A 15,336-nucleotide genomic window follows, 5' to 3' on the forward strand; every position below is an offset into this window, starting at 1 on the left:
AGAGCAAATTAATGAATGAAAATAAATATTAAATTAGTTAAAAGAAAACCAACAAAGCAGCTAGGTAAACACAATACCTTCATAAGGTTAAAGAATGTCTAAAGATGCAAGCTTTTGAGACTACTAACACCTCTTTCTTTGGCAATGTACTGCAAATAATACCTAAGCATACTGATACAGACACAAGGACCTTCACTGTATTGGCTGTAAGTTACCCAAGGCAAGGAGTTTTGGATTTCTGAAAGCCTGCATCCTAAAACATCTGTTAGCATAATAAACCTTTCATCTCTACCAAACTATGGGGCTGATTTTAAAAGCCCTATATGCGCCAGGCGTCTAAGTCCCAGGGCTTTACTAAAGCAGCGGCCCGGGGGCAGAACAGGCGGACCGGGGGTGGGGCGGGGCCAGAGGCCTCCGGCTCAGCAGCCATTTACAACTTGCGCCTGCCATTTTTTGGGGGGTTTAGCTAAGGGCTGGGGGGCGGAGGAGTTAGGGGAAGGGAAGGTGGGGTGATGGGGTAGGGAACGGGGGAAGGCAGTGCGGCTTGGTGCGTGCAAGGTGCACAATTGTGCACCCCCTTGCGCGGCCAACCCCCGATGTTATAACCTGCACGCGCTTGCCTGCGCATGTTATAAAATTGGGCATACATGTGTGTGCACTGCATAGCGCGGGCACATGTACGCCCGCACGCAGCTCTTAAAATCTACCCCTATTTGTTTATTAGTTTTTTTTTCAAAAATATACATTTTGGTATGCTAGCAAAATATTTTTTTCTTAGCACATTAATGTAAAAACAGGTGGTTAAATCTAGGTGCACAAACAATTGTGCTGCTGTAAAGCTATAGAGACTTATTACTGACTAATATGCATTTCACTTTTGCTATCATGCACATTCTCAATGAGACCTACTTGTCCTCATGGCTGCATCCACATAACCCTCATAGAGCTGTCTCTGTGCCAGTAAAAAGAAATGATATGCTTCTGCTCCACGCCACGCATTGTCTATGATCCGATTATCTGACGAAAGTGCATCTTCCTCTAGTAAACCAGCTAAAGCAGATGTAGCCTGAAAAAATGCAGATACAAATCACAAAGAGAAGCTAGCTAATAAACAGTTCAAACCTTAAACAAAAAACAGGCTTTGATTTTGCAAGTTTCTTAAGTCATATAAATAAGCTAACACCATAAGATATTCACCTGCTTAAATGTTCCCTAATCTTCAGCAGCTGATGTCTAACCACAGACCACATCTGCTACAAAACCCAAGCCACCATTGCTGTATCTCGTTGAACTCTATTCACTCCATCAATAACACCACCACCCACTGCAACCTCTCTTTGGCCACCTTCCCAAATCAGTCACCATCTCATCTCAGGCCTCCCATCCCCGACTCCAACTGCATCTCCTTAGGTCCTCTGCTAAGCTCCGGCCACTATCATGCCAGGAAGGACATACCCCACTCACAAAGGAAAATTAGTTTCTTACCTGATAATTTTCGTTCCTGTAGTACCACAGATCAGTCCAGACTCCTAGGTTTTGCCACCCCTCTAGCAGATGGAAACAGAGAAGTTTTCAAAACAAAATTCCACCTTATATAGGATGGTGCCACCTACAGTCTGGCAGTATTACTCAATGTCAAAGCAGAATGGCTCCTAGGAACTGAACCTGTAGAACCACTTGAGGACGGACAATCCAATTTCTGTAGATCTGAAAACAAATCAATCAATAACTGAGCGGACTCTCCCTTATTTCCAAGCGTTCCCCGGGTGGAACTTTGGACTGATCCGTGGTACTACAGGAACGAAAATTATCAGGTAAGAAACTAATTTTCCTTTCCCTGTACGTACCCGGATCAGTCCAGACTCCTGGGATGTACCAGAGCTTTCTTACCTGGGATGGGATCTGGAGAGGCCCATTCTGAGCACTGCTTCTCCAAAGCCTCCTTCACCCGGTGCCTGAACATCCAGTCTGTAGTGTCTGGCAAAGGTATGCAAAGGCTTCCAAGTTGCCGCCCTGCAGATCTCCTGTGGTGAAGCCATTTGACACTCCGCCCAAGAAACCGCCTGCGAACGGGTGGAATGAGCCCGAAGACCAAACGGTACAGGTTTACCACGCAGCAAATATGCTGAGCCTATAGCCTCTTTCAACCAGCGCAAAATCGTAGCTTTAGATGCCATATTTCCTCATTTCAGACCAGCCCACAGCACAAAAAGATGGTCCGTCACACGAAACGCGTTAGTAACTTCCAGGTAACGCAACAACGCCTGATGAACATCCAGCTTCCGTAAGTCTTTAGACATAGGTTCTGACCGGTCCAAAACGGGAAACGACGGAAGCTCCACTGACTGATTCACGTGAAAAGCAGACACCACCTTCGGAAGAAAGGAAGGAACCGTCTGCAAGGACACACCAGAATCCGAAACGGCTCTCTACAGGATAGAGCCTAGAGCTCCAATACCCTGCGAGCAGATGTAATAGCGATAAGGAAAATCACCTTTAACGTGAGATCCTTTATTGTAGCCATTTTCAGAGGCTCAAAGGGCACCATACACAGAGCTGAGAGAACCAAGTTCAGATTCCAAGAAGGGCAAGGGTGCCTGATCGGGGTATGTAAATGCTTTGCCCCCTTTAGGAAACGAGTCATATCATGGTGAGCAGCCAAAGCCATGCCTTGAATGGAACCACGCAAACAACCAAGAGCTGCCACCTGAATCCGCAGGGAACTACACGATAAGCCCTTGGCGAGTCCGGATTGTTAGAAATCTAAAATATCTGACTCTGAAGACATAGTAGGAACAATCGCCCGGTCCATGCACCAAGATTCAAAGATTCTCCACACGCGCACATACGCGAGATTGGTGGATGTCATGCGCGACCGGAGAAGTGTTGCCACCACAGCGTTCGAATACCCTTTGCTCCTCAGGCGGTGCCTCTCAAAAGCCAAGTTGTTAGACAAAAGCGATCAACCTCTTCCAAACACATGGGCCCTTGATGGAGAAGGTCCGGGAGTAGTGGCAACTGCAGGGGACCCGCCACTACCAGATTGACCAGGTCCGCAAACCAAGGCCGTCTCGACCACTCTGGAGCTACGAGGATGACTTCTTCTGGGTGTATCTCTACTCTCCTGAGCACTTTGCCTATCAGCGGCCAAGGAGGGAAGATGTACAGCAGCACGTCGGTCGGCCAGGGCAGCACCAGGGCATCTACCCCATCTGCTCCTGTTTCTCTGTGGTGACTGAAAAAACGTAGAGCCTTGGTGTTCTGAAACGCTGCCATGAGATCCAGGCGGGGTACGCCCCATGTGTCACGTATGAGCTGGAAAGCTTCGTCTGCGAGCTCCCATTCCCCGGGATCAAGGCGGTGCCGACTGAGAAAGTCTGCCTGAACGTTGTCGACTCCTGTTTTGTGAGACGCTGCAATACTTACTAAATGCTTCTCCGCCCAGCTGATCAGCTGCCGGGCTTCTGTGGCCACTGGCCACAGAAGCCACCGTGGTGGCATTGTCGGAAAGAATTCTGACTGACTTCCCCTGGAGGAGAGGGTGGAACGCTTGCAATGCTAACCACACTGCCCTGGTTTCCAGATGATTGATCGACCACTGAGATTCTTCCTGGGACCATTGTCCCTGCACTGACTTCCTCAGATAAGCCACTCCCCAACTGGAAAGGCTGGCATCCGTGGTCACCACTGTTCATTCGGGCACCTCCAGGGAACTCCTCGGGATAAGTTGTCCGAGATAAGCCATGAAGCGAGGCTGGAGTGCGCCGTATCCGTAAGAGGGAGAGGTAAACGAAACTGTTCGGAGACTGGATTCCAAAGCGAAAGCAACGCTGACTGTAAAGGACGCACATGAGCAAAGGCCCAGGGCACCAGTTCCAGGGTGGAAGTCATGGAGCCGAGAACCCGCAATTAATCCCGCACTCTGGGGAGACGGTTGGCCAATAAGTCCCGCACTTGTCCTTGTAGCTTGACAATTCAGTCCGAAGTAAAGAACACTCTCCCCTGTTGAGTGTCGAATAGAGCTCCTAAAAACTCCATAGACTGGGTGGGCACCAGTCGGCTCTTGGCTAAGTTGATCACCCAACCCAGTGATCGCAGGAGTTGAAGCACTTTATGAATTGCCAACTGGCTGAGCGACTCCGACTTTGCCTGAATTAGCCAGTCGTCCAGGTATGGATGCACCAGAAACCCCTCTCTATGCAGATGAGCCACCACCACAACCATTACTTTGGTAAATGTTCTGGGCGCGGTGGCAAGACCGAAGGGCAAAGCTTGAAACTGAAAATGGCGACCCATTACCGAGAACCTCAGAAACGTCTGGTGGTCGGCCCGAATGCCTATGTGAAGATATGCTTCCGTTAAGTCCAGTGACGCCAGAAACTCTCCTTTTCTTACCGAGGCAATGACTGACCGTAACGTCTCCATGCGAAAACGTGGCACCCTGAGGCAGCGGTTTACACGCTTCAAATCCAGAATGGGTCGGAAGGACCCCTCTTTTTTGGGGACTACGAGAGAAAGGGCTTTATCATTGGCTGGGCCCATACTATGGAACACAATGCCCCCCGAACTCAGATTACAGAATAATCTCAAAACTTTTAAGAAAAATCTAAAAACATGGCTCTTTAAAAAAGCCTTCATTAAAGAGTGTGGAGGGTAGAGAATGAAAGTACAGGGTAATGCAGATGAGAATGAATTTACTCAATCCTACATTTAAGAAGTAATATTTCAAAGCGATAGTAACTCAATAATATACCTGGACTTGACCAATATTACTCAAATAATGATTTTATTTATGAAATTGTAACCGAACTTTATTGGCACCTGTTAGAATGTACGATAACCTACATTTACTTACCTTAGTCTATGTGCCTATTTGTAAACCGTTGCGATGGTATATAACTTAGCGACGGTATAGAAAAGTTTTTAAATAAAATAAAATAAATAAATAAATGGAATAACGCTCTTTTCTCTGCTCTACTTGAGGAACTGGGGTGATGGCGCAGAGTTGCAGAAGGTGTTGCAAGGTATCTTGTACTGCCTGTTGTTTCTCTTCATAACCGCATGAGGAGACCAGAAACCACTCCGGAAGGCGGTGTGCAAAATCTAAAGCGTAGCGTTGATTTATCACAGTAAGGACCCACTGGTCCGACATCACCTTGACCCATTCCTCGTAAAACAGGGACAATCAGCCCCCGACAGCTGGAACCAAGGAATGGGTTGGCGTCCCTTCATTGGGAAGACCTGGCCCCAGATGTGGACTGGGTAGCCCCAGTTCTGCCAAAGCGTCGGCCACAAAAGGGCTGAGACCAGGACTGTTGGTGACCGGATGCTTGCCGAAAGGAAGAAGCTGGAGCTCTGGACGGACAAAATCTCCAATTCCCTCTGAATCGAGACCGTGAAGAAAAGGAGCCCCTCGATTTGGGCCTATCCTCTGGCAGTTGGTGAACCTTGTTTCCCCCCCAGGGATTGAATCATATCCTCGAGGTCCTTGCCAAAAAGCAATTTACCCTTGAAAGGCAATGACCCCAGCTGAGCCTTGGAGGAAATAACCGCCGACCAGTTTCTTAACCACAGGAGCCGACGAGCCGAGACTGCCGACACCATTTATCTGGCCGAAGTCCATTAAAGATCATAAAGTACATCTGCGTTATAAGCGATCAAAGCTTCCAGACACCCTGCTTGCTGTGCTTCAGCATCAGAAAGACCAGCATTAGCCTGTAACTGCTGAACCCAGCGAAGGCCCGCTTGTAAGGCAAAATTGCTGCACATAGCTGCCCGCACTCCCAGTGCCAAGACTTCAAAAAGTTTGCTCCAACTTTCTATCCTGCAGGTCCTTCAGGGCTGTAGCACCCGTAACCGGGATTGTGGTCTTTTTGGTGACTGCGGACATCGCTGCGTCCACCTTGGGCACACGCAGTATGTCAGTTGCTTCCTCCGGAAGAGGATATAGCTTATCCATAGCCTTGCTAACTTTCAATCCCAGATCCAGGGTATCCCATTCTCTATATAGAAAGTCCGTGGCATAAAAATGAAAAGGAAAGGAAGTAGCCGGGCCCCTCAGACCCAACAACACTGGGTCCATGGCCCCTAGCCTGGACTCCTCTGGCGGCCCATCTATGCTTAGCTCTCCGAGTATGGCAGGGATAAGCGAAGCCAACTCCTCCCTCCTAAACAGACAGACCACCTTAGGGTCGTCTCCTTCCACAATGTGAGAGCCTCGTGCTGGATCCTGTGGATGTTGATCAGGGTCTGTATCCACCCCCATCGGAGGCTTGCCCTGCGGGTCCTGGTCCCCTGGGTCCATATCCTGACCCGTGGAATCAGTATCAGTCTGATGAGCCCCTGTACGCAAAGGACGCTTAGCTTTGGAGGACCCAGAGACTCCCTTAGACTTAGACCGTTTTCGAGAAAGAGACTTAAGACCACTAGAGGAAGTTTTACCCCCAGCCTGCAGCTTCCCTTCCCTCCTGGCTTGAAAAACCTTGTGGAGAAATAAAATAAACTCAGAGGAGAAGGAGGAAGAGGGCTATCCTCCGTTGCAGGTGAGAGAGTCTGTAAAGGTTCGCTCCCTACAGGAAACCCTGGCTGAGGAGAGAGAGGAGGCGGGAGAATCCCCTCCCCATAGCTGCATGAGTCGCTGATCTAAAAGACTCCAAAATGGCCTCCATTCCCGCGCTCAGCGGGAACGGATCTGCCTCAGCTGATCTCGGTGCAGCTAACACTCAAGGAGCTCGGGCAGCCTTGCTTCTAACCATTTTCGTGGTCCCGGAGGATCCCTCCCCCCCGGGAAGACACGCCAAGCACAGCCCTCCCGAGAAAGACGTGTGTGGGCGAGCCACATGCGTGGCATGCAGACGAGCGCAGCATCGGGCAGCGGGCCTGAGAAAGCTAAAATTAAATTCTGTAAAAAATAGAAAAATAATCATGGTCCGCACAAGCGCCGAGTCAGGGAGGGAAGAGAGCCGCAGCGCCGGCGAAAGTGACAGAAAATGAAAGAAAATCAAAACTTTTTTTTTTTTTTAAACTTGCCCGGCAGTGGTCCACGATCCTGATCCAGCGGGGTGGAGTGAACCAAGCTCCCTGGTGTCGCACCCAGAGCTGCTAGCTTGGAACAAGAGGGCCCTCGATCCTGTAATGCAGCTGCCTCAACAACCTCAGGACCTTACAAACCCCCTAGGAGGCTCAGGACAGAAACTGCTCCTTTTTTTTAAAATTAAAGTAAAAAAGTTTTACCGACTGAAAACTGTCTAAACCTCACAGAACTAACTACTTTAACTAACTCCAATAAGAAATCAGCATAGACTGTAGGCCTTGCACCTCCACCATCTGCTGGAGACAGAGAAATACTGCCGGACTGTAAGTGGCACCATCTTATATAAGGCGGAGTTTTGTTTTGAAAATTTCTCTGTCTCCATCTGCTAGAGGGGGGGGGGGGGGGCAAAACCCAGGAGTCTGGACTGATCCGGGTACATACAGGGAACTTTCCTTAGCTACTGCTGCTGAATCTTTCCACTGAGTTGGCCTCTACCAATTCAAGTCCCTGAAACTGTCCCCTGTCTCATCTGACTCTTTTCCAGAAGGAAGTTTTCCAAATGAAGCCAACAAATATCTTGTATAAACCTCCCACAGTATTGACACATCATTTTTGCACAACAATCCTAGCAACAGAAAACACCAAGAAACTAAGATGGCCAAGTCACAGAAAAAAACAACATAAAATGGCTTAAAAAATAGTTTACTTGGCTAAATATTAACGAAACAAAAATTTTAAAAAACAAAACCAAATAAAAAAAAATTGGATTCCAGGTAAGTCAACAGTAAAGGACTTGTATCTTGAAAAAAAAAAAAACGGACGTTACACCCCCTTTAATGGTAAGCATAGCGATGATACCTTTTAAACAGGGTGCGCAGATGCACATGTGCATATGTTTACCGGCTCATGCTCAGGGATACAACTATTTTATAACATCTGTACATATATGCACGCATGTTATAAAATAGGCTGACCATGCGCACAGGTGCGCGCAGTTTTAAGGTGACGTGTGCCTAAGGGGGTAATTTTCAAAAGGAGTTACGAACGTAAATAAAATTACTATTGTAGTAATTTTCAAAAGCCATTCATTTGAGAAAATGTATTTTAAAATCCGGCCCTAACAAGTAAATTTTAAAAGCCCTACATGCGCCAAAGCTGGGAAATACGTGCGTATATCGGAACGGTGCACACCCCACGGATTTTAAGAGGCACTTGGGTATGCGCGTATCTCCGGGTCTAAAATTTTTCTTCATAAAAGGGGTGGGCAATGGGTGTGCCAGGAAATATGAATGAAACTAGCATATTTTATTTTATTTTATTTATTTATTTGCTTTTATATACCGACATTCGATCGAGATGTCACATCGGTTTACATCTAACATAACAAATAAGGCAAGGTCTGCTTATTTTACATTGAAACATGTTAACTTGTAACAATTAAAGTTGTACCTTTATATATTAGGATTATAACTTTCTGATATTGTAACTTAAGAAGGATAAAATTAAAATTATTATAACGATCTACATGTAGCAAAATAACATTGTGACATTGTAGCATAGCAGGATAACTTAACAATAAGGATCTACATGGAGTTATGGAGAGGAAAAAAGAGGAGGATTCCTTATTGGGTAGCATTTAGTAGAGGGCTAGGTGGGAAAGGGGTAGGGGAGGGGAGGGGGGGTAGGGAACTACTTCTGACAGAGAGAGTAGAAGGAGGGTTCACCGAGGAGATGTTCGGGAATAGAGTGTGTTAGTTTCAAGGTGTAGCTGGGTCCAGGCAGGAGGTAGAGGTTATGTATCTGGCGGGAAGGCTTTTCTGAAGAGCCATGTTTTGAGGTGTTTCTGGAAGATTTACGTGGAAGGTTCATTTCTGAGGCGGGGTGGGAGGGAATTCCAAAGTGTGGGACCAGCTACTGATATGGCTCGTTTTCGGGTATGGGAGAGGTGCGCTGCTTTGGAATTGGGAACAGTGAGGAGACCGGTGTCTGAGAATCTGAGGGTTCTTTGAGGGGTGTTTGGTATAATGGCATCATTGAGCCAGTTCATCCCATTGCTATTTATTTTTTTGTGGATGAGGGTGAGGGTTTTATATTGGATTCTTTGGCTGATGGGAAGCCAATGTAGTGCTTTGAGTGTGGGTGTGATGTGATTGCATTTCTTTATGTTCATGATGGATCTGGCGGCAGCATTTTGAAGTACTTGAAGGGGTCTGATGGAGGATTCGGGGAGGCCGAGGAGTACTGAATTACAGTAGTCAAGTTTGGAGAAGATTATAAATTGGAGGACTGTTCGATAATCCGGTGTATGGAGAAGGGGTTTGAGCTTTTTCAGTGTTTGCAACTTAAAGAAACCGTTCTTGACTATGTTGGAGATGTGGTGTTTGAGGTTGAGTTCATTGTCAATAGTCACTCCCAGATTTCTTGTCATATTCGTAAATTGCGATTCAACATTTTTGTGGGTTTCGTTGCTGAGTGATTGTTGGATATATGCAATATTTCAGTCTTGCTTTGGTTGAGGCAGAGAGATAGTTGTGAAAGTAGTAGAGTATTTATACACACCAATGCGTGCAGGGACCCTATCAGTGTAACTTTACTTCTGCTATGGATGGCATGTAAGTTGTGAAACAAAAAAAACTAGGCTAGTCAGCAGGGTTTTAATAGTTGGTCCTAACAGGGTGAAAAGGAAGCAAGTTAGATATGGGGTTTTGGAAGTCATCTCCTTTACTGGGGCGAACTGGGAACAAACTGGGGATACAGGTAATTGCATCGGCGAGTGTATCTACTAAAATCCCCCACACTTATGCGATCGAGGCAGCATTTGCAAGCAGATGCACGCATCAATGTAAAATTGTGCGCAGATGTATGCACGTATAGCCGATTTATATCATGCGTGCATATACGCACTATGGGGGTAATTTTCAAAAGGAGTTACACATGTAAATGTAACTACTATTGTAGCAATTTTCAAAAGCCATTTACTGGAGTAAAGTGCACTTACACAAGTAAATCCTATGGACAATTCAATGGCATATATTGTAGCAATTTTCAAAAGCCCACTTACTCAAGTAAAGTGCATTTACTCGAGTAAAACCCTGTTTTACTCGAGTAAATGCTTTTTAAAATCAGGCCCATATGTTATAAAATAGACGTGCAGTGGTTTTGATCAACCTGCTTCTTACTGCCATTATTTTCTACGATTTAACATTCTTCTTCACACACATTAGAACAGTGCTCTTCCAACTGTAAGTTCTCTTCTGGTTTCCCGTGCACAGGTCTTAAAATTCACCTTTTTGCGTGCAAATGCTGCTTCTACTGCATAAGCAGGGGGATTTTAATAGACATGTGTGATGTCATTTCCTGTTTTCCCAGTTTCATTCCTACTTGGTCCAGTTAAGGGATAGGACTTCCAAATCCCCCTAATTTAATAGCCTCCTTTCTTCCCTGGTAGCCCCGACCCTTAAAACCCTGCTGACATGCCTAGATTTTTTTATTTTATTATTTACATGTCATCCATAGCAGACGTAAAGTTAAATGGCAGGGGACCCCGATGTGTGCTTTTACGCACATTTGAAATCCAGGAATGCCCATACCTTGCCCAGACCACACCGATGCCCCACCTCTGTTTTGTAAAAAAATGTTTGTGCACACAGTGGGATATTCGTGCATATCCGGTTGACTTTTAAAATCTGTTTGGTGCATGCCAGCCCAACATATTCACGTATCTCCTGGTTTTGGTGTGCATCAGGCTTTTAAAATTCACCTTTAAGAACAGAAAAATACTTGTGGACAAATTTAAGGACTGCTCCAAAAACTAAAAATACATTACAAATTCCCCACAAAATTAAAAGTATTATTTCACAATTAATATAGTATTTTGCCCATTTCTTCCACTCTGCAAAGTAAATAATATGTGCAAAAACAATCTGAAAAAATGCTGCATGCCACTCTTTTGAGCAATTTTAAAATAGCAAGTTTTACCCAAGACAAGCATTTAGGGCTAGGTAAATACAATTTTTCCTATTAAAAGATGTGCATATTATACTGCAAGGTTAGATCTTAGCCACTTTAAAACTAGATGGCATTCTGCACCTCTGAATGCTTCCCTTTCAGCTTTCCTTTTTGAGTGTTTTTCATCTGTTCGTGGTACTGTTGTACAAGTAAAGCTGCTAATACATAAAGCTTTTTCACACGCAGTGGTTTAGTCCGTTTTTTTGCTTCTTCATCTGCAATCTGAAAACAAAAAAAAAGTTGCAAATGAATTTCTGCAATTACTTGCCTCAAATAAGAGGAAAATGAGGGTTCCTAACACTTGCAATCAAACCTTTTGTGACTTTAAACTTTCATAACTCTTTACAGTTTAATTTAGTATATTCGATGGTAAAATATTACAGTTGTACACAAAAGTTTAAGCACCCCGATCAAATCGTATGTTTCAATGATACTCTAATTGAACAGAAGCTGACATAGCCTCTACATGGTACAATGCTAAAAACGACAGCTTTCTGCAATTTTTAATAAAAAATTACTCTCTGATTATTTTAATATATTAAAGATAATAAAACTGTGACAATGGCAAATACAAAAATTTGGATACTCTTCCAGTTGATTCATTACCATTTTTATTTTAATGTTATTGATAAGGGCCAGAAAGATGATTGACTCATTATTCAATTCAATTACAGGCTGATACAGAAAAATGCGCGGGAGAGCCAGCGAGCGCCCGCCCGCTTATCCCGACACGCGCACAGGCCACTCTTCTGGGCGCACAATTCAGAAAGCCCAGCTATGTAAATTAGGGCCTGCAGTAAAAGGAGGCGCTAGGGACACTAGCGCGTCCCTAGCGCCTCCTTTTTGACAGAAGCAGCGGCTGTCAGCGGGTTTGACAGCCGATGCTCAATTTTACCGGTGTCGGTTCTCGAACCTGCTGACAGCCATGAGTTCGGAAAACGGACGCTAACTAAATTGAGCGTCCGTCTTCCAAACCGCAGGCCGTGGGCAGATTTTTAATTTTATTTTTTTTTTTAATTTTGGATTTTTTTTAAATTTTGGGGCCTCCGACTTAATATTGCTATGATATTAAGTCGGACGATGTACAGAAAAGCAGTTTTTTCTGCTTTTCTGTACACTTTCCCGGTGCCGGCCGAAATTAACGCCAGCCTTCGGCAATCCTAAGGTTAGGTGAATAAACTTGTACAGCTAAGTAAGATATCACCTACGCTGCTGAATATCCCTGCTACATTAGCTGGGTAAGTTTATCTGGCTAACTTTGCTGGCTGGTCAGCAGCTGAAAACAGACCTCAGATATATTTGGAATATTGACCTAAGAGTTGCTAACTATCCTTAGGAAAGAGACTCATTTTTTCCTAAATGTACCAGTTTTCTACTTTATCTTTCTTAAAAATTCCTTTGTGCCTCAGTATAAATAGGAGATTAAAACATCTTCAATTTGTCCTGAGTATCCTATTAAGAGAAGTTTTAGTAATATTTTAAGATAACTCATTTAACAGTCAAAATAATTAAGATCCTTCATTTTTCATCATTATATATTATTCATGGGTGATATTGTTGTTTAAAGTCTTTAAAGCTCCTCTTAAATGGTTACTTCTAACAGTCTGAATTTGAGTAAATATACCTCTACACAGACCCTTATCATAACCCCATGTTGGCATCAAAAAGCACAAATGTAATGTGAACAATTTGGGTTGACTTGGGGAGAAAAGTTTAAAAACAAAGAATATAGCCATAATAAAGGCTACCATCCTTTTTTCCCAGAATAATGTAAGAATATAACCAATACAATATATTGAGGCAAGCTGATGTTCTGAGGCATCTATCTGGCTCTGCTACTCTCATTTTTCAAAATGTTGTTATGTATGAAAAAGGATCAGCTCTTTATCAACCAGGGCACATAGAAGTGGGTCCATCCCTTTGGAATGAGCTCCTGCCAGAATTGCAAGCCATGGTAGACTATAAACAGTTTCGAAAACAGTCAAAGATATATCTATTTTAATCTGTTTTGTTTCAATATCTAAGTGTTTTATTGCTTGTAATTTTATGTTTTATGTTATATTGTACCCCGCTCAGCAGGAGATTCTTTTTATGAGCGACCTATAAATGCCTGAACATAAATAAATAAATAAAGAGAGAGACAGATAGGGGGAATGAAGAAAAGAGGATTTATATTCAGACAACAACCAACAAGGACTGAATTGCACAGGCTAGGTAAACAAATAAGAGTGGGAGTAGCTTGCTTATTGCGGCGGTTACTACCCCTAACCAATTAAGTTAGGTACTTTACTTTGATGCGGCTCCAGAACTGCTCTCTGCATCAATGGCAGGGGGAAAGGAAATTGGAACCAAAAAGTTACCAATAAGGGCCAAGAGTAACAGATAATTATGAGAAAAATAAGTGTGAAAGCTTGCTGGGCAGACTGGATGGGCCATTTGGTCTTCTTCTGCCATCATTTCTATGTTTCTATATAGATAGATAAATATATAAATAGATGTCCTTCAAATTAAATTGCTACGTATTTTATAACTAGGAATGCCAATTTCCTGGCTTTATTTTAAGAACCATGCCACAAAATCAAAAGCCACATTGATTATCTGACATATTAAATAAAGCCAGCAGCTCTAGGCTAGTAAGAGTCATTTTTCTGAGCTGATAATCGTGGAATGTTTTCACAACTCGGATATTCAGGAAACTTAAAAAATAGTGTAATACCTTAAACATGAGCTTTGCAGCTTCCAGGAAATAGTTAGCCTTACGATACAGTTCAATGGCATCAAATACTTTATTTTTTTTCAACAAATGAGAAGCATATTTAGCCAACAGGGATCCAATCTCTTTCATATTATGATTTTTAGCCAGTTCAACAGCTTTATTCCACTGAAACAAAGAGAAAAGAAACATTTATCAAATACGTTTCCAGCCATATAAAAACTAACTAGCACATAAGAAACAGTTTCAGGGATTTTTTTTCCAATTGTATCTTTAATACATTTTTTCAATTAATATAATGAAAAAAATAAGGCAATTTACAATTACAAATGGAAACATTCACAAATATATATACAAAACAGAACAATACCATACTGTAATGTGTAATATAACAGATAAAGCAGAGTTGCTTCCTGTAACAGGTGTTCTCCCAGGACAGCAGGATGTAATCCTCACATGTGGGTGACGTCATCAGACAGAGCCCTGTCACGGAAAACTTCTGTCAAAGTTTCTAGAACTTTTGACTGGCAAACTGAGCATGCCCAGCATGCCATAATCCCTGTAGCCACAAGGGTTTTCCTTCAGTCTTGTTTGTAGCAAAAGGTGCGAGTGAAAAATAAAATAATAAAACGGATTCGGACCCAACTCTGCGGGGTGGCAGGTGGGTTTCGTGAGGACTACATCCTGCTGTCCTGGGAGAACACCTGTTACAGGTAAGCAACTCTGCCTTCTCCCAGGACAAGCAGGATGATAGTCCTCACATGTGGGTGATTAGCAAGCTATAGGCTGACATATTTAATTTGGACCAACAGCATACAACTTGTGCAACAGGCACAACAACTGGTGAACTGTTGGGAAAAATGAGGCAGCCTGAAAATCACGGCAGATGGATGTGGAAGAAGTTGGGATTATATTGGAAATAAGTTCTTCAAGATGGATTGGCCAAAGGCAGAGTCTTGACGTCCTTCCTTGTCCAGGCAGCAATGTGCTGCAAATGTGTGGAGTGTGCTCCATGTTGCAGCTTTACAGATCTCAGCAATCGGTACTGAACGATAGTGTGCTACTGAGGTTGCCATTGCTCTTACTGAGTGCGCCTTCACTCGTCCCTGAAGAGAAAGGCCTGCTTAGTGGCTCCTATTTGCTGTACAGTTTGAACTGAAGCAGAACCAAAATGCTGAAACCAGACAAGAAGCAAGAGGAGAGCATTATGCAGCAGATGGCTTATACTTTAGCAAAATGTAGGTATATTTTTTTCACCCACTGCATTCCTCCCTCATTATTTTTTTGTTATAAACAGTCCCACAACTTCCCAAAGAGTATGCTCAGTCAATATAAGCTCCCTCACTAGCTGAAGGCTGAAGAGAAATCGTCCTCTGAGACTAACCCTTAACAGCACTCTTTGAGCAGCAGTGGTAGCAATCGCCTCTTTTACCTTCCTTTCCAGAAGTTGACATATAACCTCTGCTACATGAACAAGCTCTTCCATTCCAATCAGACAGAAAACATGAAATACAGAATCAAACCAGATTCTTTTGCTGCACAACACAGTGTGCTTCAGCTGAACCACGGACTGGCCCAAAAC

General features: G+C 43.8%; 1 protein-coding gene across 2 annotated transcripts in view; it reads right to left on the reverse strand.

Moving 5' to 3' along the window:
• Positions 1 to 15,336, reverse strand: part of WDR35 (WD repeat domain 35) — a 333,796-nt gene that overhangs the window by 29,376 nt on the left and 289,084 nt on the right. For both annotated transcript variants that reach the window (XM_029595967.1, XM_029595968.1), the window contains 3 exons: positions 13,758 to 13,922; positions 11,123 to 11,263; positions 910 to 1,066 (listed from right to left, as the gene is read on the reverse strand). In XM_029595967.1, the coding sequence (XP_029451827.1) occupies positions 910 to 1,066; positions 11,123 to 11,263; positions 13,758 to 13,922 (463 nt within the window). The remainder of the gene's footprint in view (positions 1 to 909; positions 1,067 to 11,122; positions 11,264 to 13,757; positions 13,923 to 15,336) is intronic.

This window comes from Rhinatrema bivittatum, chromosome 3 (assembly GCF_901001135.1).
Source record: "Rhinatrema bivittatum chromosome 3, aRhiBiv1.1, whole genome shotgun sequence".
NCBI classification, from domain to species: domain Eukaryota; kingdom Metazoa; phylum Chordata; class Amphibia; order Gymnophiona; family Rhinatrematidae; genus Rhinatrema; species Rhinatrema bivittatum.